Source organism: Pygocentrus nattereri, chromosome 9 (assembly GCF_015220715.1).
Source record: "Pygocentrus nattereri isolate fPygNat1 chromosome 9, fPygNat1.pri, whole genome shotgun sequence".
NCBI classification, from domain to species: Eukaryota; Metazoa; Chordata; class Actinopteri; order Characiformes; family Serrasalmidae; genus Pygocentrus; species Pygocentrus nattereri.
In genome coordinates this window covers 10,943,901-10,965,302 of record NC_051219.1, presented here as the reverse complement: position 1 = coordinate 10,965,302, position 21,402 = coordinate 10,943,901, and the positions used below count along the sequence as shown (strand labels likewise).

The following is a 21,402-nucleotide window of genomic DNA, read 5'->3' as shown; positions in this document are numbered from 1 at the left end:
CCCAACAACCTTTCAGTCAGTCCTGAGATTTGAACCTACAACCTTCTAGTTAGTCTTGGGATTTGAACCCACAAGCTTGTAGTCAGTACTGGGATTTGATATGAACCCATAACCAACCGTCAAGTCAGTCCAGGGATTTGAAACTGCAACCTTCTAGTCAATCTTGGTAGTTGAACCCACAACTTACAGTTAGTACTGAGATTTGATTTGAACCCACAACCTTCAAGCCAGTCCTGAGATTTGAACCTGCAACCTTCTCGTCAATCTAGGTAGTTGAACCCACAACTTACAGTTAGTTCTGGTATTTAATTTGAACCCACAACCTTCAAGCCAGTCCTGAGATTTGAACCTGCGACCTTCTAGTCAATCTTGGTATTTGAATCCACAACCTTACAGTTAGTTCTGGTATTTGATTTGAACCCACAACCTTCAAGCCAGTCCTGAGATTTGAACCTGCAACCTTCTAGTCAATCTAGGTAGTTGAACCCACAACCTTACAGTCAGTCCTGAGATTTGATTTGAACCCACAACCTTCAGGCCACAATCTGGCCTGTCAGGACTGGGGCTACACTGTCTTTCACCTGGGAAGTTCACAGACAAAGAAAGCTGGACCCCTAAATTTCAGTGCCTCATGAAAATAAATGTGACTGAAGTGTCCATCACATGGCTTTACTGAAATAGAGCCTGAGCAACTTGTTCAATTGTGCAGAAAGAAGAATGAAGTGAAGAATGTGCTCATTTTCAGTCTTCATATCAAAGCATTTGTGATCTACTCAGAGCTCTACTGCCCTCACCTTAGTTTCCAGGGTCAACACAGAAAGTGAGTCATCTTCACTTTGGTTGTTCTTATTCTGGCTGTTCCCACCTTGTCACATTAAAGGGGGATTCTTTTTTTTTTTGCTGTGCCATATTTCAACTGTTGAGATGTACACAAATACTTTCAGCATGGTTTAATGTAAATATTGATTGTCGAGAGACATACTGACTGTTTTTTTTTTTTTTACAGTGGTAGTGATCCAGGGGTCAATATGTCTACAAATATAGTCATTTTATGTGCTACCATAATAACAGTGAACCTCCACATATCTTTAAATGTAACATTGATAAAGATAAAATTATGGTAAATCTGAAAAAAGGAACTCTTTAACCTTCCGACCCCATTACAACAGTCTTTATACATTTTAGGCTGTTTCCACTGGCTGTAAACTTACACTGGCAGCTCTTACGTTTCTTCACTTTCTGAAGAATGTGGGTCATAAAATGCTCATCAGTGACCGCTACACAATGACCAACATCATAGTGGTCAGATAGGATTGTGGGATGTGGGTAGTGATGTCACCCTGCAGTTTAGAAATGCATACTTTGTGTTGTAATTTCAACTTGCAGTCACTGATGATGCAGTGAAAATGATGTGATGTGATGTAATCTCTCACTCTCACTATACGCCCTGTACAGTTTCCTGTCTGACAGGACAGGCCCCGTTTTACAGCCATGTCCTCAGGATCAGCCTGTTCAGAGAGACTCTCCCTCTATTCAGGCTGATGTTTGTTCCATGAGACAGTCGGGATGGTGTAAAGACAGAGGAACCACACCGCACCAACCACAAGAACAAAAACATAGCAGTGACTCACTCTAAGAGCTTTCAGCGTGTAGCGCCTCAGCCTTTCTGCCAAAATACCTCAGTCTCCACCTCACTGCGGGGGACTGCAGCGGACACAGACCCCCTTTCATTTAGGTGTACTGTCACTTTTAGCCTACAGTCCATTCAGCTCTTTCAGCTTTGTCTTTAAACTAAACATTCAGCAAAAAATCTCATTTACGAGTTTTGTCCTTACCTTGAGTGTAGCCTGGTTTGCTGTGGCTTCTGACACTATGATATACTGTTGTGCAGACAAAACCTGATGGCTGATACGTCTGGTTATGGCTATGCATCATACAGTCATATTGAACAGTTTGAACACTCCGAGTAAAAAGACGTTTTTGTTGAATTTCTATGTGAAAACAAGTGAACACATTCTTTACAGTGAACCCTCTGAAACATGGCATTCTTCTGCACACAGATTCTATTTTTTCATGAGTTCTATTGAAAAAAAAAACAAATATAAAAATAAGATTTTGCACTGGCCACATTTTATGTTTTATAGTTTCCCAATATGGTAAATTTATCAAATCAACAGTAACTGTGTATTAAAATTGTGTTAGGATGTGTCCATTTGTTTCCACTTAGAAACAAACGTAATGTGACCAAGGGTGCTCAAACTTTTGCATGTGACTGTACTATGGTCCATTTTTACATCTAACAGCAGAGGGGAACCTTCCAGGCCTTCTAGACATTCACAGATTTCCAGCAATTACATTTTATTTATTTATTTATTTATTTAATAGTGTAATCATGCTTTAATCTCATATTTAAACTGGACATTGTTAAGTTTTGGTTGGAAACAAAAGGGTTTGAATCTTGTAACACCGTACAGAACACTGTCCAATCAGGACTGTTTCCTCTGAGGTATATAGGTAGATAGAAGGAAGTAAGCTCTCCTATTGGTTAGGACTTCAGGAGCTGAACTGAAGGCCTAACATATTAGAATAACTACAAACATTAAAGTGATACAGACTGTTTACATGCACTTAAAAATCCGATACCTACAGAAAATCAGATTTTGTCAGTAACCCAGTCAACGCGATTACACGCACTTGAGTAATCAGATAATGAGAAACTCCAGGTCTACATCAGATTTCTGCTTTGAAACCATCCAATAAACTCGCAGAGGAAAATGTGACGTAAACGTAACCTAAAACTCAAACTTCATGCCGCAACTTTAAAAAAAAAACAAAAACATTATTGTGCTACTTTACCTGAAAATATGAATATACATCATCTAGAAGATTAAGAATATTTAAATCCTCCATTTCGTCAAGCATGTATTTGTTTTCATTGTTGCTCCAAAAGTGTTTTGCTGCGTCTCGGGGCTACACTGCTTGCTTTTTTCTGGAATAGCGGTCTGCTTAGCACATGCACAGACTGAGAAATCCGAAAGAAATCAGAGTAAGAGTTCACATGCACTGAGAAATCTAATTACTGAGCTAAAATCCGGCCTCTTTATCAGATTTCTCAATCAAATTTCTAGGCCTTACTCTGATCTAACAAACTGCAGTATGTTGTTTACATGACCATTTGAAAAATCTGATAACTGCAGAAATCTGATCGTGATCGGATTACTGAGTGCATGTAAACACACTCAGTGAAATCAACCATGTTCATGTTCTGGATTACAATGGATAGCAATTCTGTGACGACAAAATTTCACTCTGGTCCTTCTGGAAGTTCTAGATATGCTGCTGACTGTGTATGAGCGCTAGTCTAACCAGGTTTCAGTTTGTTTTTAAGAAATGGAAAACAGCGACAGCTCCATCACTACAAAACCGCTCTTACAAGGTAAAATATATGATATCTGGTAAAACTTCAAATACAAACACTAAATGTCTCCTACGAGCAACACTATAAACGGTTTGCATGTACCAGCATTAGCTTAGCACTGAACATACTATTAGAAATCCCAAGGTGATGCTAGCAGTAATTAGCATTATTGTAAGAGCGTTATTTTCTCACTATTTGCTCTAATAGTCTTGGTTCACAGTCAAAAACCACATAAGCATGTCTATAAGCATGTGGTTTAAGGCTTCCATTAACTGTCAGCTACATTGGCCTCACAGCTTCGGTAAAAAACCAAAGAAGCAAACTTCAGACATTAAACAGGCCACTACATTTGAGATAAAAGGAAAACTGTTTAAATCAAATTTGTTTGCCAAACTATTCCTTTGATTTGTTGTTTGTGGAGCCATGCACTCAGGTATATGAAACTACGCTTAAATCACAAAATTAAAGCAATTTAACGACTAAATAAATACAATTGTCTCAGCGCATAACAAGATATTGCCAGTTTTCCCTTTTCATATAAATATGGATGACCTTCATGGACATGGCCACTTCTAGCTCTGAAACACTTGCTGTTTTGTGTGCTTGCAGTTTTTTTGACTGGGTTCTGTTCACTTGTTCGCCAAACTTTCAGAATGGAAACAGACTAAACTGGACATGACGGGAACGGAGGACGGAATCCTTTCTGTCATGCACCGTCTAATGTGGAATCATCAGAAACAGAAATGAGGGCGTAAATGACTATAGGAGTTTACCCTGCTGCCCTTTTGTTTTCACCCAAACCGGAAGCTGATGAAGTTACCACCCACATGGAAAAACACAGTGAAAAGCCAACTGCCAGACATGTCTGTGGTTTTATTGGACCTTGTAATTGGACTGAGTGGGTGGGATCATGGGCCCATATTCTGACATTTAAGGACTGTTTTTCTGATTGTCTTTATTTTTTTCTTGTGTGGCAGAAATAAAACTGTTTCTTTAGAACATCTAACATTATAACATTTTCATACAAGAAAAGCAAGCACACATATTTGCCTTTTCATGCCCAGTCTGGAAGAGCATATCATCTATATGAGCCTCGCCCAAGTGCACAACCAAGAATACCCAAACAATCTGTCCACAAACTTATGGACAGTTTTGTGATTTGTACCCACAGCTTTACAGTCAGTTGTGGAATTCAAACTCACAACTTTCCAAGCAGTCCTGAGATTTGAACCCACAACCTTTCATTCAGTTTTGGGATTTGATCTGAACCCTCAAACTGTCAGTTCTGGGATTGAATTGAACCCACAACCTTCTAGTCAGTCTTGGGATTTGAACCCATGGATTTACAGTCGGTTCTGGGATTTCATTTGAACCCACAACCTTTGAGTCAGTTTTGGGATTTGAACTTGCAACTTTTCATTCAATCCTGAGATTTGAACCCATAACCTTCCAGTCATTTTTGGGATTTCAATCCACCACCTTTCATTCAGTTCTGGGATTTGATCTGAACCCTCAACCTTTCATTCAGTTCTGGGATTTGATCTGAACCCTCAACCTTTCATTCAGTTCTGGGATTTGATCTGAACCCTCAACCTTTCATTCAGTTCTGGGATTTGATCTGAAACCTCAACCTTTCAGTCAGTTCTGGGATTGAATTGAACCCACAACCTTCTAGTCAGTCTTGAGATTTGGACCCATGGACTTACAGTCCGTTCTGCAATTTAATTTGAACCCACAACCTTTGAGTCCGTTTTGGGATTTGAACTTGCAACTTTTCATTCAATCCTGAGATTTGAACCCATAACCGTCCAGTCAGTTTTGGGATTTCAATCCACAACATTTCAGTCTGTTCTGGAATTTGAACAGGCAACCTTTTGGTCAGCCTTAGAATCTGATTCCATTAGCTCACTTCACTCTTATAAAAAGTATAATTTTTGAACACTTTTAAACACTAATTATTTACATGTATGTCTTTTCTTGTTTAACTCAAATCAGCCTAGACATGGTGCAACAAACTTTAAGGGACATGTTGGGTTTGGATTTAAATGCTATTGGGAATTTTTAAAAATGATCTACTACAAGCTGTAATTCTGAAATTCCACATTTACATATGATAATGTTTTAAAAGCATAATTTCTAAATATCTAGGTTTTGTTTAAGATTAACAGCACTATACTTTATAGGAAGATCATTGTTGAAAGCTTGTGACACCCATTAAAACTTAAAAGTTAAAGCCATTCAGTTAATCCAAATGAGCATAAACTAAAGCCATGAGTATTTCATGGGGCTCATTTTCCCTTTCTTTCAAAATCTTCCCACATAACAATTCACAAACGAACCATTAACACAATAGAGCGTTCTCATTCACAGTGTCATAACACAAGCATTTAATCATTTATATGTATGTGTAGACTGCATTACCACCATGTAGAAGAGTGATCATACCAAACAGTGATCATAAAGATTATGAAGCAGAATCTACAGTACATTTTCTTTACTTTCCCGTGTATGAAGAGGCACTCATCTAGTAATGAAAATTACATTCAATGAGAAAACAACAGCACATAATAAATACGACAGTAGTCACAAAACCTGAGCACAAGCCTACATAAACAACAAGCTGCAACTGAAGAATTACAATCGTAAATGTCTAAAATAAGAACATTTCAAATAAAAAACGGTGAGAATAAATGACTGAAAAAATTCAGTTAAATCTGGTTTGAGGTCTGTCTGCTCCATCATTAAGGCATTTCTATTAGAGGGATGGAAAATGGATGTTTCTACATAAAGTACACTTTTGTTCCCACTGAAAGTATTTCAAAACATTTTCTACTAATACGTAATTAAAATCACACAATCTCATTGGATCTTCCTGATTCCGGTTGGTCAATCAGCTGCTGATTAGGGATGCAAAATGGTCCAATGAATGAATTCATTACATGAATTTAAACCATTTTTAAAGATAAGAACAGGACTGAAAAATAAGTGGAAATTTACGTACAGGGACAAGGACAGAATTGTAGAGAACAAGTGGACAAAGAAATTTCAAATGTGCTTAATAAGGAACATAACAAATATAATATTATCATATGATCATGAGTGTTCCAGTCAGTCCTGGGATTCGAACCTACAACATTCTACAAAGTCCTGGGATTTGAACCCACATTTTTTTAGTCAGGCCTGGGATTTTAACCTCAAACCTTATACTAAATCCTGGGATTTGAAACTGGAACCTTCCAGTCAGTCCTGGGATTTGAACCTGCAACATTCTACTAAGTCCCTGGATTTGAATGCATAATCTTTTAGCCTTGGGATTTGAACTGCAACCTTGTTGTTAATCCTGTGATCTGAACCTGCAACATTATACTAAATCCTAGAGTTGAACCCACAATCTTTTAGTCAGTAGTGGGATTTCGATCTCAAACCTTCTAGTAAGTGCTGGGATTTAAAAACGGAAACCTTCCAATTAGTTCTGTGATTTGAACCCACAACCTTCCAATTGCAGACTCACTTTACTATTACAAAATGTATAATTTTAAACCTTTTTAAAACTACTGTTTTAAATATCTTTTAAATACATATTGTTTTATTAAAATCAGCCTACACATGTAGCCACAGACTAGGAGACAGGATGTTTTCACGTCATGGGAATTTTTAAGAACTATCAGCCATATCCTGAAATACTGAAATTCAACATTCACGTAGATTTACTTTTTTATATATATACTTTAAAGGAAAAATGAAAAAGAGAGTAGAAAGAATGTGGCAATCAGTTAACAAGATACTAAAAATTCATGAACTGAAGAAATAATTGTGTATAATAAAACTTTTTTTTTTCAATTTTGTCCACACAGTAAATGAATACCTTTATATTGTTTCACTTCTTTTCCCTTTTTATTTATTTATGTTGATATGCACTATTTAGTTTATTTTTCCCATCATCATCTAAGAATTTTCTGAGAATGTAACTCTACTGACCCTGGCCATCAGTATCAATGTGAGGTAATCAGAAGCACAACAAACTAAACAAATGATAACTACCATTTCAGCTGCTATCGCTCTACACTGGTTAGACATTCCATTTGCATCTTACTAGTGTAAACAGCCGGTAATAGAATCCCATTAGCCTTTTGTTCGGTTTAACTATTCAGTCACATACAGCTGAACTACAATAAGACAAAAAGCTACACAAACAGCAATTCTGATCGCATGATTTCAGTGAAACTGCTATGGAAACAGCATTACTCACAACAGATGACTGTAACCATGACTGTAGCTGCAGTGGACGTATTGCTAGGGTTCTAATCCATGTTCTAATCCAGAGTCAACTCAAATTCCAAATTCAAGTGATGGGAATTGATGGAGTCGATTCCAAGAGTCAATCCCACACAATAATATAATGAATAAGGCCCAGTGATGTATTGATTACAGGCAGCAAAGTGGGATATATTCTGTTGATGTGTTAATGTTTAGTGAGTGAAAAACTGGAGTGTCTTTTGCATATGACTTCGCTCAAAAGAAGTGCCAAAATCTTCTCCTTGAGCGTGCATGGCTGCTACTGCACAGAAACAATGCAGCATGGCCAATAAAGCAGAATGTTTATCGGAGGCTTTTGTTTTTACCAATGATATACAAATATCTCAATTGTAAGCCACTTTTTTAATATATAAACTGTACATATTACAATGTTTTCCATGGCAAAATTCAACGTATCTATTGGTATCTGTGTTGTCAGACAAGCCTTTAAAACAGTTGCAACAGAACATCTCACACTCCCAGTGCAGGCAAACATGAACATCACTGTGTGGAATTGAGCCCAAAGCTTTGGAGTTGACTCTTGATTCCCAGGAAGCTGGAATTGGAGAATTGACTCTTTCTGGGACCAGCCCTAGCTATTCCCAATAGTGTACAGTAAGGCTACATTTACACAGCGGGTAATAGTGCTCCAAATTTAATCTTTTCCCTCATATGTGTGACACAAATATGCGCAACCCAGTCTCAACAGCCAGTTAAAAGTCTGAAAGCAAAGTTTAAAGAATCCGAGGACACGAACCAAAGAAGTGACCATGGGCGAATAACACGCCTAACAAGCTTAAACACGTTCTGGGTGATGAGCCCAGCTGTCGGCCGTCGGAACTTCATGGTCTCTCCTGTGACTCTGTCGAAGATGAAACTGAAACCGATCGTTCATAGTCACGATTGTTTACCTCTGGATGAACCATGAAGCATTGGGCTTTGGCACATGCATGTCAGTTTAGGAGCTGATCTATTCAAACTGATGTTGCATACAGATCACATTTAAAAGATAATCGGATTTGGTGAGAAAACCAGGTTTGGAACACTTTTACCTGCTGTGTGAACTGAGCCTTAGTCTCAGTGTCAGAAAATAATAGATTCAGTGTGAGGTTATTTGCGGGAAATTGACAATATCACAGACACAGTGTATCACACTGAAAGATTAGGTATTAGTAAGTCAGTGGGCCTTCACTTTTAGCATAAACAGAGGACTTACACAGCCATCTAGGGAGGTTTTCTGGCCCACAGCAAAGGCAGCCTGCACCCTAACATCTAAATGGAGTCACGCTAATTACATGAGGTTCTGGGATGAGTACAAGAGAAGTTAGAAATCTTTTACAAAGCAGGAGCTCAACCTCACACTTTGTCATTAGCTTACATTAGATTAACACATTCAGCAGCAATTGAGCATATAACACAACCTATGAAGAAGCTGGCTGGGAGAACGCTGTGCCAAAGTTGTGTGAGATACGATATATAGCAGCGGGATTAGCATTTGTGAATCACTATAAAATAAGCAAAGTCCTCGATGACTAACAATCCTTGATGATGACTAGTTATAGACCAAAAACTGTGTTAGCACTAGAGTTGGATGGTATCCACTTTTTTTTTTTTTTTACCACAACAGAATATCTAAGCACTGCTTGTGGTGCTAGCATAGCTTGCAGGCTAACAGCTCCACACACCACAGGACACGGTTTGACTCTTGCTGTCAATCCAACTCCAATCACTTCACCTCACGTTCTTAGATTTAAACGTTTACCTTCTGAACTCATGTCAGTGAGTTAGCCTCAAACAAACCTGTACAGTGGTATGTGGAGCTGTTAGCATGCTAGCTATGCCAGCACTAGCACCACCACCAGCACCCCTCTACTGTTAGCACTGCTTAGTATTTAGCAACGGTTCTTAGATGAATGGTTTATTCAGTACTGAACTGAAAGTCCCACTCATCTATTTTTCGCTCATTTATATGAAGTGAAATTCAGAGTTTGTTTATTTGGCAACCAAAAAATGGTTCCATGACTTGGAACAATAGCAAAACCCTTCTTGGTGCTACATAGAACCATTTTTAAAAGGTTCTTCCAAGAACCATATTCGATAGGCTCTCCATCATGGAGAACAACCTTTGAACAATGCAAAGAACCATTTAAGCATTCAAATGGTTCTTGGAGTTGTCATGATTCTATACATAACTTGAAAATTCTTGAAAAACTCCCTTTTTAAAAATGAACTTGAGCGATTTTTTTTACTTTTCTGCATAATTTAATGGTTAAGACGAGAACAAAGTTATTCAGAGTGGTTTGACGCGACGCGCTCAGTTCTACTTAGAACTGTTCACAGTGGTGGTGATGGGAACCAGACGACTGAAGGGTTTAATGCCTCCAAAAGCTCCTACACAGAACGTTATTACATTAAATGATTACAAATATGATGTCTGGCGGCTGAGACATTGTTTTATGACAGTTTTGAGAAGGTTTTGGCCTTCTCAAGAAAAACGTAATTTGCCATAATCAACTTTACATATAAAAATTCAGGGGACACATGTAGGTTCACTGGTCATTTTGGTTAGCAAATAAAATGTCTAGATTTGCGATGGAGACATAGTGACTCCTGGTTCCTATCACCACCACTGTAAATAAATCTGACTCTGCATTTCACATCAAACCACTCTGAATGACTGTGTTTACATCCCAACCCCACAAGCAGTTAAATACGATGTGTTACTGCTATACCGCCAAACTGTGGAAAACACTCAACTGTGCTCCAATTACTATTAACTCCCTCCAAACAAAGGCAATGTTTTCATTCTAACAAATATCACAGAAGTCTGGTTCAGTGTTCAGATGTTTCCAAAGGTTAGCTTCTCAGGATGTGTGCAGTAGAGTTTCAGTGAAAGAAGCAGCTGGTAGCATCAGTCAGTAGTACTTACAGAGAAATTAAATGAATACAGACGTTGCTTTGACACACAGAGTAATGACAGCAGCAGGAGGAGGTGAACTATGTGCAGGATTGGCTTGTTTTTAGGTTGGGCTTTAGAGGATTAAGGTGTGGACTTGACGTAACTGTAACAACACGAGTCATACAGGTGGAGGTTTCAGTGCTTGTTTCTTCATTTCTGGATGCTGTCATCTGAGTCTGCTGGAGTGAAGCAGTTAAGGTTTTCCTGTGAAAAAGCACAGAGGATTACCTAAAACAGCAGTATACTACTTAAAGCTAAACAGCATCATCATGCAAATATGTTGTATTTAACTGAGACCAAAAAACCAAAGTTATGAAATCTGTAATATCTGTAATCTGCTGCATGGACATCCATTGCCACAGAATCTATGACAGAATCTTGAATGGCAGCAGCGTCTCGTGTGCTCCAAACAAGAGCAGTGGACGAGAGCCTTCCGGTTCACTTGTCACATCACTACCATTTGTTAATAAAAGATACTGGAAGTAAATTCATTTTGGATCATTACAAATACTTTGGCTTAAAACTGCAAAGAGATTCTGTTTAGAAAAAGAAGATGGATCAATAATCGTTTTATAATCGCATCGCAGCCTCTGAATCGTAATCTAATTGAATCAGAGATGCCTAGAGATTCCCACCCCTAGTGCCCACTCTCGTCACATTGTGTTCTGGAGACAGGCTGTCACTGAGGTCAGAGTGGAAAAACATGCAGTAGTCCTGGTAACTCTTCACAGTTACATAAACATCAATTATCTCTCCCACATGCAGTTTAAAAATGAAGCCGTGCGAGCTGAGAATAATCATGTCCATCATGTGTGTGTGTGTGTGTGTATGTGTGCATGTACACTCACCAGCCACTTTATTAGGTACACCTGTTCAGTTGCTTGTTAACATAAATAGCTAATCAGCCAATCACATGGCTGCAACTCAACTAGAGGGGGTCAAGACCACTTGCTGAAGTGCAGCCCGAGCATCAGAACGGGGAAGAAAGGGGATTTAAGGGACTTTGAACGTGGCCTGGTTGTTGGTGCCAGACGGGCTGGTCTGAGTATTTCAGAAACTGCTGATCTACTGGGATTTTCACGCACAACCATCTCTAGGGTTTACAGAGAACGGTCCGAAAAAGAGAAAATATCCAGTGAGCGGTCAGTTGTGTGGACGAAAATGTCTTGTTGATGTGAGAGGTCAGAGGAGAATGGGCAGACCGGTTCCAGATGATAGAAAGGCAACAGTAACTCAAATAACCAACCAAAATCTCTGAGGAACGTTTCCAACACCTTGTTGAAAGTCTGCCATGAAGAATTAAGGCAGTTCTGAAGGCAAAACGGGGTCCAACCTTTTACTAGTAAGGTGTACCTGATAAAGTGGCCGGTGAGTGTATGTGTATGTGTGTATGTGTGTGTGTGTGTGTGTGTGTGTGTGTGTGTGTGTATATATATATATAAGTGTGTGTGTGTGTGTGTGTGTGTGTGTGTGTGTGTGTGTGGAGTTGAATCAGCACTGCCAAATATAAACTTCAGCTAGTGTGTGCAGTTTCAGCTCTGTGTGGTCAGTTCGGCTATTTAGACTTAAACCACGACACTCTGCTCAGCAGGCTGTTCGGCTTCCTGAGAATGACCAATGATAATAAGACCAATGTTTAGAAAATGACCAATATGTCAATGTTTAAAATACACAAGTTCTATATGTACATTATATATCGCTGCTGTCAGAAGAAAACCATATCCCCAAAATGGTGACTTTACAGGAGAAGGAAAAAACATACTCTACTTTTAATGTAAGTCAATGGAACCAGAGTTTTCTCCAAGTCATTTTGGGTCATTTCTTTTGGTACAATCATCATGAAATTTGCACACAATGTAAAGGGTAACAGGTGTTTTCACATTGTGTCAAAAACTGAAAAACGACAAAAATGGAAATACGAGATTTTCTTACAACAGCAGTGACATATAGGCACCTATATGTAAAAATAAAAATCATCACTGTTTAATAAAAATCCTATATATCCAAATTCGTTTTTTTTTCCTTCTTATTCATTTGAAAATTCCTGCTACCTTGTAAAAATTGTGTCAAACTTTCATGACGAATGTACCAACAGAAATGGGCCAAACATCCAAAACATTACGGTTCTATTTCTATGGATTTTATGTGTGTAGGTTATGTGTCAGCTAAGGGTAATTATAGTTTTTCAACCCTAACTCTAAATGTAACCCCAGACAAACACAGAAAGAAAGTCACAGTTCACTAACTGGTTTCTCTGTGAACTCGTCGCTCTCCTGTGTGGAGTCCAGTGCGGGGGGCAGAGGGGTTCGGGGTGGGTTTCCCACACTGAAGAGACGCGGGCGCTTCACCTGGTCCTGACTCGACATGGGCGTGAAGCTGTTCCTCCGCAGCAGAGCAGGCGGGACATCATATCTGCCACAGGCCTGTTTACAACAGCAACGGAGGAAAGAGTGACAGAACGGTCAGTCAGATGCACACAAGGAACATCTGACTGATGTGCTCAGACATAAAGCCAAACAAAACATGTTACACAAGATTCCACACCTTGGAGAGCACAGAGGAAAATGAAGGAAAAAGTCAAGGAATGCTGTAACTACTGGCAGATCACAAGAGTTACAGAAGAGAAGAGAAGAGAAGAGAAGAGAAGAGAAGAGAAGAGAAGAGAAGAGAAGAGAAGAGAAGAGAGGAGAAGAGAGAAGAGAAGAGAAGAGAAGAGAAGAGAAGAGAGGAGAAGAGAGGAGAAGAGAAGAGAAGAGAGGAGAAGAGAGAAGAGAAGAGAAGAGAAGAGAGGAGAAGAGAGAAGAGAAGAGAAGAGAAGAGAGGAGAAGAGAGAAGAGAAGAGAAGAGAGGAGAAGAGAGGAGTAGAGAAGAGAAGAGAGAAGAGAAGAGAAGAGAGAAGAGAGGAGAAGAGAGAAGAGAGAAGAAGAGAGGAGAAGAGAAGAGAGGAGAAGAGAGGAGAAGAGAAGAGAGAAAAGAAGAGAGAAGAAGAGAGGAGAAGAGAAGAGAGGAGAAGAGAAGAGAGGAGAAGAGTAGAGAAGAGAAGAGAGAAGAGAAGACAAGAGAGGAGAAGAGAAGAGAAGAGAGAAGAAGAGAGGAGAAGAGAAGAGAGGAGAAGAGAAGAGAGGAGAAGAGTAGAGAAGAGAAGAGAGGAGAAGAGAGGAGAAGAGAAGAGAGGAGAAGAGAGAAGAGAGAAGAAGAGAAGAGAGAAGAGAAGAGAGGAGAAGAGAGAAGAGAGAAGAAGAGAAGAGAGAAGAGAGGAGAAGAGAGAAGAGAAGAGAAGAGAGGAGAAGAGAGGAGAAGAGAAGAGAGGAGAAGAGAGAAGAAGAGAAGAGAGAAGAGAAGAGAGGAGAAGAGAGAAGAGAAGAGAGAAGAAGAGAAGAGAGAAGAGAAGAGAGGAGAAGAGAGAAGAGAGAAGAAGAGAAGAGAGAAGAGAGGAGAAGAGAGAAGAGAAGAGAAGAGAGGAGAAGAGAGGAGAAGAGAAGAGAGGAGAAGAGAGAAGAAGAGAAGAGAGAAGAGAAGAGAGGAGAAGAGAGAAGAGAAGAGAGAAGAAGAGAAGAGAGAAGAGAAGAGTAGAGAAGAGAAGAGAGAAGAGAGGAGAAGAGAGAAGAGAGAAGAGAAGAGAGAAGAGAAGAGAAGAGAAGAGAGAAGAAGAGAAGAGAGGAGAAGAGAGGAGAAGAGAAGAGAGGAGAAGAGAAGAGAGGAGAAGAGAAGAGGCTTTTGCATTAGTGTGCCCATTTCCTGTTAAAGCCCTGATGTTTAAAGCTCTACTGCTGAAGAGTGTAAATCTCAGCTGTGTCTACAGCTGAGTTTCTGTTTTCACCACAGAATTGTGGCGTATATTTAGACAGTCACTCTGAATTTCTACTCTCTGTCACTCACACACAACACACACACACACACACACACACCAACACCCACCACAGAATAAACTTCAGTTGCCTTTAATCATCTCCTTGACTATCACAGTGCATCCAACAACAAAGGCAGCAAGGAGCTTATTTTATACAGTGATAGGATACACGTTAACTGCACAGAAAACTCATACAGAACGCTTTTTCTATGGACATGCACGGACAACAACTACCCTGGGGGCAAATTTTAATGAGTTATAAGGGACAAAGACAGACTCTGGAAGGATCACTGATTTTACACTTGACAGACTTCTGGTTTTCCTACATTCAAACAATTATTAAGAACCCCTAGTTTTGAACTCCACCTACCAGACTTAGGCCTTCAATTCAGGCTGTAAATGTTAAATAAAAATGAGAAAAACACAGCTGCTAGTGTCCCTATGAGTTTTCTAATAGTTAACACTGATACACCTCCTATCCATCTCCTGAAGGTCCAACCGATGGGAGAGCTCACTTGTCTGTATCTCACTTGATACCACGCAGAAAAGAATCCTGAGGGGGCAGTTTTCCTTTTGGAAGTTCAAGATTTTACCCTTTTGTTTCCAACCAAAGCATTACTACACTAATTGCAGAGTTCAAATACAACAAGCATGAACAAACATCACAGAACTAATTAAAATATATACTAGATAAAAATGATACTAATTAAAAAATTATTTTTTTTGTTCTCTGAAGGCCCCACTGCTAACAGACCACCATAAACTACTGCACAAACTCAATTTCACCAACTCACCCAAAAACGCCTGTTCTAAACATCCTGAACGGCATCTCTTCGTGTGATTTGTACAAACACTCCTTGACTGGACAGTAAAAGGAGAAGAAGCTGGCACACCATTCACACACCTGAGATTTATATGAATCAGTTTCATACTCTTTCTACATTTCCAGTGTTTTAATCTTCAGGAACATTCATGGTTCAGCTCATCTTCTGTATTAAAACATGCAGGGCAACAGAGCAACTCCGTGTCGTCAAAGCTTCACAGCATCTTAGTTAATACGCCCACTCCTTGTAATATTTACAGTGGCATCAAAGCATTTTCAGGAAGAAAAACAAATCGAGGAATTTCCAAAGCAGAACAATCAGCTATTTTCCCAGCATCTCTATCTGCATATTCATCTTGATTATGGGAAAAAAAACTGGCATCAACATTCATAGCAGACAAACAAACTGTTGAAAAAAGAGGTAATAGACAGAAACTAAAACTTCTGCCCAGTGCTACAATGTTCATGTTACTGTTGCTGTTTCTGATGTTTACCTCCACTGAATCTTTCTAATTTTGTGTATATTTCAGTCTTTGAGACGCAAACAAAGTCATCCAGAGTGGTTTGGTGTGAAATTGTGGAACTTGGAACTTGTGGAGCTGGAAAATGAACCACAGTCACTTTATCATCCTAATTACTACTACCTGGATTTACTACACCTACGGTAACGAACTGGATCACTGCAAACTTTAACAGACATCCACAACAAGGAACAAGAACCAGCAGAAGAAACATCGTACAGATCAAACAATAAACAATTGGACAGAAATGCTCTTACCAGTGGTCTGTTCCGATGTGTGTTCACAGCTTCAACTTTCAGGTCAAACATGTCCACTTTACAGCCTGCAAGGTGATTAATAAGGGATGCATTTGTAAAAATGTGGAGGAATATTTCTTCCGTCAGAACTGTGAACTGCACTCAATGGAGAGCTGCGTGGTTAATGTACACAGTGACTGCGGAGTGATGGTGTAAGTTTCCTATGACAAGTTTTAAAAAAAAAATACAACAAAATCTAAAAGCCACGTCTGAACAACCAGTAAGCAACATGATAATGTTATTATTAACATTGCGCTGACCAGCCACCTCATTAAGACCATCTCCTTGTATCTACACTCATGTCTATTGTCTAACTGTGCAGCAGCAGTTGAGCTATCGTCTCTGACTTTACATCTACAAGGTGGACTCTGAGAGGACACAGTGTTTAAAAACTCCAGCTGCACTGCTGTGTCTGATCCACTTGTGTCAGTGCAACACACATTAACACACCACTGCCACTTCAGTGTTACTGCAGTGCTGAGAATGACCCACCACCTACAAAATATCTGCACTGTGGTGGTCCAACCACCAGAAGGATCATTCAAATGATATAGTTGTGAATTCTGTAACTTATACACAAACCCTATTTCAGGGGTCGGCAGTATGCGCTGGGGTCAGTGGTGCCTATATCTGCTAATTCACCAACCTTTAACCCTGAAGTTTGGTGTGCAGACTGCTGGTCAGCATAGCAATGCAGATAACAGTCTTGCCTAGCTAGTGTCTAACAAAATGGCAAAGAGAAAGAATGAAGACAAACATCAATTACTTGGAGACGAATGGACTTAGTGGAAGTATGTCTGCGTTTTCGTGTATATGCTTAGCCTATACTTGTACATCAGCACATAATGAGACAAATCTGCAGCCAAGACGGTAAAATGGACATAAAATGTTGTGGCTCCCAAGGTGCTTTGATTTTTGCTGAAAGGACAAAACGGCTCTTCTTAACATCTGGGTTGCCGACCCCCGAGTACCATGAAATACCGGTCTGAATGATGTTTCTATGCAAATACACAAAAATGACCAAAAGCATGAACCTGTTTAACTCCATGAAACATCTATGCTACATTTAACCCCTTGTTAGGTTGAACCCCACTCTCCACACCTTCACTTTCGGAGCATGACACTATACTTTTCCAGGAAATGCAGAGTCTGATGATATCTACACAACTGACTCATATCTTAAAGCAAAAAGTATTTACCATACGCCACAGGGGTGAGCTTCAGCACCACATGGAGAGGACACTTCAGATATGGCAAGTCATCTGAAACAGAAAACAGGGGCTCTGTTACAAGAGCTGGAGGCTGAGGCAGTGGAGTGCAGGCAGGTCTGAAGAGAGCAAACCTGCACTGCACACAGCCTGTCTTGTGAGGTCTGCTGAATGGAATGCTGTTCCAAGCACTTTAGATTCGATATGAACTCTTACAACAAGAGCTCATCTCAAATCTCATCTATATCACAGAAAGAAAGAGAAAGAGGGCACCCCAGGTCAAATTACATGTTTTACAGACTTTTGAAGTGTTTTTCATTTTCCTTTAGAAGATGTGTTCACTTATTTTCACTACAACAAAACAAACCATTTGAACCAGACAAACGTTTGGAAATGACCACATATTAACACTATATGGCACACAAAAGTATATGGACACCTGCTCAAAACGACATTATGAGCTTATTGGACATCCTGTTTCAAAATCATGGGCATTCGTACACCTTGTGACTATAGCAGCCTCCGCTCTTCTGAGAAGGAAGTAGACACTTTTTTCCATTCAGTAAAAAAGAGCATTTGTGAGATCAGGCACTGATGTTGGGCAAGAAGGTGTGGCTCTTAATTGACGTTTCAATTCATGGCAAAGGTGATGAGTAGGGTTGAAATCAGGACTCAGGTTCCTAGAGTTCCTGCAGACCAAACTCGTCAAGCCATGTCTTCATGGACTTTGGACTTTGTGCACATGCTCAGTCATGCTGGGTCAAGAAAGGGCCTTCCCTTTGGAAGCATACAATTATCTAAAATGACTTTGTATGCTGTAGCATTAACATCACCCTGGAACTAAGGGGTCCAAACCCTGAAAAACACCCTCACCATTATTCCCCCTCCACCAAACTTTACTGTTGGCAGTATGTCAAGAGTTATTTGGCATTTCAGAAAACATGCTTTTACTGCTCCAGAGTCCAGTGACCGCATGCTTTACACCAGTCATTGCTCTTAGGCTGGTGTGTGGCTGCTCAGCCACTGAAACCCATTTCATGAAGCTCCTGATACATAGTTCTTGTGCTGATGTTGCTTCCTGAGGCAGTCTGGTACTCCACAGTGAGTCATGCAACAGAGGAGAGGTCATTTATACGCATGTGCTTCAGCACTTGGCAGCCCCACTCTGAGTTTGCGGAGTCAGCTGTTCTGTGGCTGAGCTGTTGTTGCTTCTATTGCTTGAGAGATTTGCATTTTATAATAATTCCACTTACAGTTGTTTGGGCAGATCTAGCCAGGCAGAAACGTCACTGAAAGACTTGTGGTAAAGGTGGCATCCTATGACAGTGATATGTTTAAAGCCACTGAACTCATCAGTAAGACTCAGAGAGAGAGACCAATCCTAACCTGCACTCTTGTCCAAAAAGTAGGCAAGGAGGCATCTCATGACGGCCTGATGGCAGATGACCAGGACATTTCCCTGTCTCTCCAGCTCCATTATCACCGGCTCCAGACGCTGCACCAGGTCCTGATATGACTACAGCAACACAGGAGAGACAAACCATGTAATAGCCTTTTACCAAATCGTTAAAAGGGCTTAAAATCCGTATGTATACTTTAAGGTTCATATTCACCATATTTCATGGATTTTTTTCCCTGACTTTTTGTGTTTTTTTTTTGTTTTGTTTTGTTTTTTTAAACATAAGACTTCAAAAGACAGCGGAAATTCATTGACCACTTTCCAACTTATTATTATCCCTCAGAACATTGGATTCCAACCCAGTCCTCAGGGCCCTCAGATGCTCCAGGCTGCAACACACGAGGCTGGAGGAAAAGTGGACTGATGACCACGCCTGGAACCACTGCCTTACAATAAAGCAGCAGTTTTACAGCTGCACCTATATGCACATATGTAAAGGTAATATATGTAAATGACATCTGTCCTCATTCATGTAGATCAAACTCTTTACTCCTCAGAAAACAGGGACACTGGAAAGAATAAACTGTAGCCACTCCTTTCAGCAGTGTGGCTCTTTTGGAAGGTTACAATGAAATATTTGGTTAAATGTGCATGTAAATGCATTCATTGTTGTTAAATTATTACATTTAAGAATTGAAAACTGGCTGTTTTTGCTACTTAGTTTTGATCTATGTACTGAATGGACTGAGGAGCGAATGCAACATTTTGAAACTTTGACATTAAACTCTTTTATTCAAACAAAGCAATGAAAGAAGGGTGTCTCCTCCTATCACTTTCAGTTGGATCCTAGACATAACAAAGAAACTTATCCTTGATAAAAGCCGACCTTCAGAAAAAAAAGACTCTTCAACTCTTCATGCACATTGTGTAAACATACAGAACTGAACTCTGCTCCTGGCAGAGAGAGAGAGAATGGTGTAAGTGAGGCCTACCTCTCCTCCTGGGTAGCGGTAATGATATTTATCCTGATCTCTCATGGCATATTCTTCAGGATACTTGTCCCTGATCATCTCATATGACATTTCTTCACAAACTCCCTTCAACAACACAAACAGAAGTGGTTCAAGCCAAAGTTCCTCCATAAAGTTAGAAAAATGAACAAAAATATGTACATAATCAATGATGGCTTCTACAGCTGTTTTAAGCCTCATGGCAAAAACCTTAGTCAGTGAAAACATCTTTAAATGCAGCCAATTATATGTAATATCTGTTTCTCATTATAAGCTTGTTGTAAGAATATTACACAATTATTTAACTTATTTCCATATTTTCACTTGTTTAATTGGCCTAATGAGGCAATTTCTCTAGATGAAATTACTTTATAAAAGTAAAAAATTACACAGAATTTAAATATCCTTTAAAATTTGACAGTTTTAAAATTAGAAACACTATATGTAATTGGCTAGATGTAAAATGATATCAGTTGCTTTTTTGATTTTACTTTTGTCTTTTTTAGTAAGAAACATGAGAATTTGGGGATTTGGAAATTTGCCACTTTGGGTGATGAAGGGCTAGTTTGGGTCAGTTTCAGAGATCCTCAGTACTGGGGCCAGATTTGGCCTCAAAACTTGACGATCTCAGTTTTGGACAGAATTCTGTTGTACTAGAGTCAGAATTGGCCTCAAAACTTAAAGATGTGGTTTGGGTCAGGTTTGGAAGAATGTTTCCAGAGCTCAGGCCAGTTTCAGTCTAAAAGCTCTATGAGGTTTAGACCAAAATTTCATGCTCAATTAAAGCTCTAGTTTGAGGCAAGTGTGTGATAATTCAGGCCTACAATCAGGACAATGCTAACTGGTGGGGTATAAGCTACTTGTTAACTACATTAGCCTTTAGCTCCAGTGCAATCCTAAAGAAGCAGGTTTTAAACAACATGTCTTGGGTGATCGAATGCATTTAGGGTAAGAGGAAAACTGAGTATGTCTTTGGAGCCACCACTTTAAAGTCTTTGACTATTTTTTATGAGCTGTTCTTCTCATTTTGACGTGCTGTTGAGCACACCCACACAACTCCTTGTTACACACTACAAATGAAAAACAGTCATCCCGGACGCCACTGTGTTCCCATCAGACCTAAAATATTGTTCTTAGTAAAAAGGAAAAGGCTTTCTTCAGGATTAGTCATGAGGAAACCAGCAGTGCGGTGTTGATGGGAGAAGCAGATACAGCAGGTGGCAGTGGATGAGTAACTCACAGCATCAATCTCGTTGAGAATTTTCCACTGTTCATAAGGCACGCCCAACGCCTCGGCCGTCTGGATGGTGCGCTTAAGCTGGCTGGTCCACACTTTGAGACCCACTATCTTCTGGTTCTCCACAAAACCCCGCAGAGCACGAGCAAACTGCACAAACAATGAGGAGGAGGTTAATGGCAGAGCTGGATCATATGGTCAAAAATCTAAAGGCATTATTTATCCAAATCACTCAATGTAAAAATTTTATTCAATAATGGATCCCTTATCACTGTTCCCTACATTACAGCGCTATATAGAACACTATAGAGAACAGAAACGGTCTCTAATCACTGTTCCCTACATTACAGCACTATATAGAACACTATAGAGAACAGAAACGGTC

At 39.7% G+C, this 21,402-nt stretch overlaps 1 protein-coding gene across 1 annotated transcript in view; it reads right to left on the bottom strand.

Annotated features, from left to right (window-relative positions):
- Window positions 1–5,781: 5,781 nt before the first annotated feature.
- pfkfb2a (6-phosphofructo-2-kinase/fructose-2,6-biphosphatase 2a) overlaps window positions 5,782–21,402 on the bottom strand; it is a 40,906-nt gene continuing 25,285 nt past the window's right edge. The window contains exons 10-16 of the mRNA XM_017717909.2: window positions 21,021–21,167; window positions 19,763–19,867; window positions 18,758–18,887; window positions 17,363–17,425; window positions 16,125–16,189; window positions 12,920–13,096; window positions 5,782–10,877 (exon numbers count right to left, since the gene is read on the bottom strand). Coding sequence (XP_017573398.1) covers window positions 10,824–10,877; window positions 12,920–13,096; window positions 16,125–16,189; window positions 17,363–17,425; window positions 18,758–18,887; window positions 19,763–19,867; window positions 21,021–21,167 — 741 coding nt within the window. The 3' untranslated portion in view covers window positions 5,782–10,823. The remainder of the gene's footprint in view (window positions 10,878–12,919; window positions 13,097–16,124; window positions 16,190–17,362; window positions 17,426–18,757; window positions 18,888–19,762; window positions 19,868–21,020; window positions 21,168–21,402) is intronic.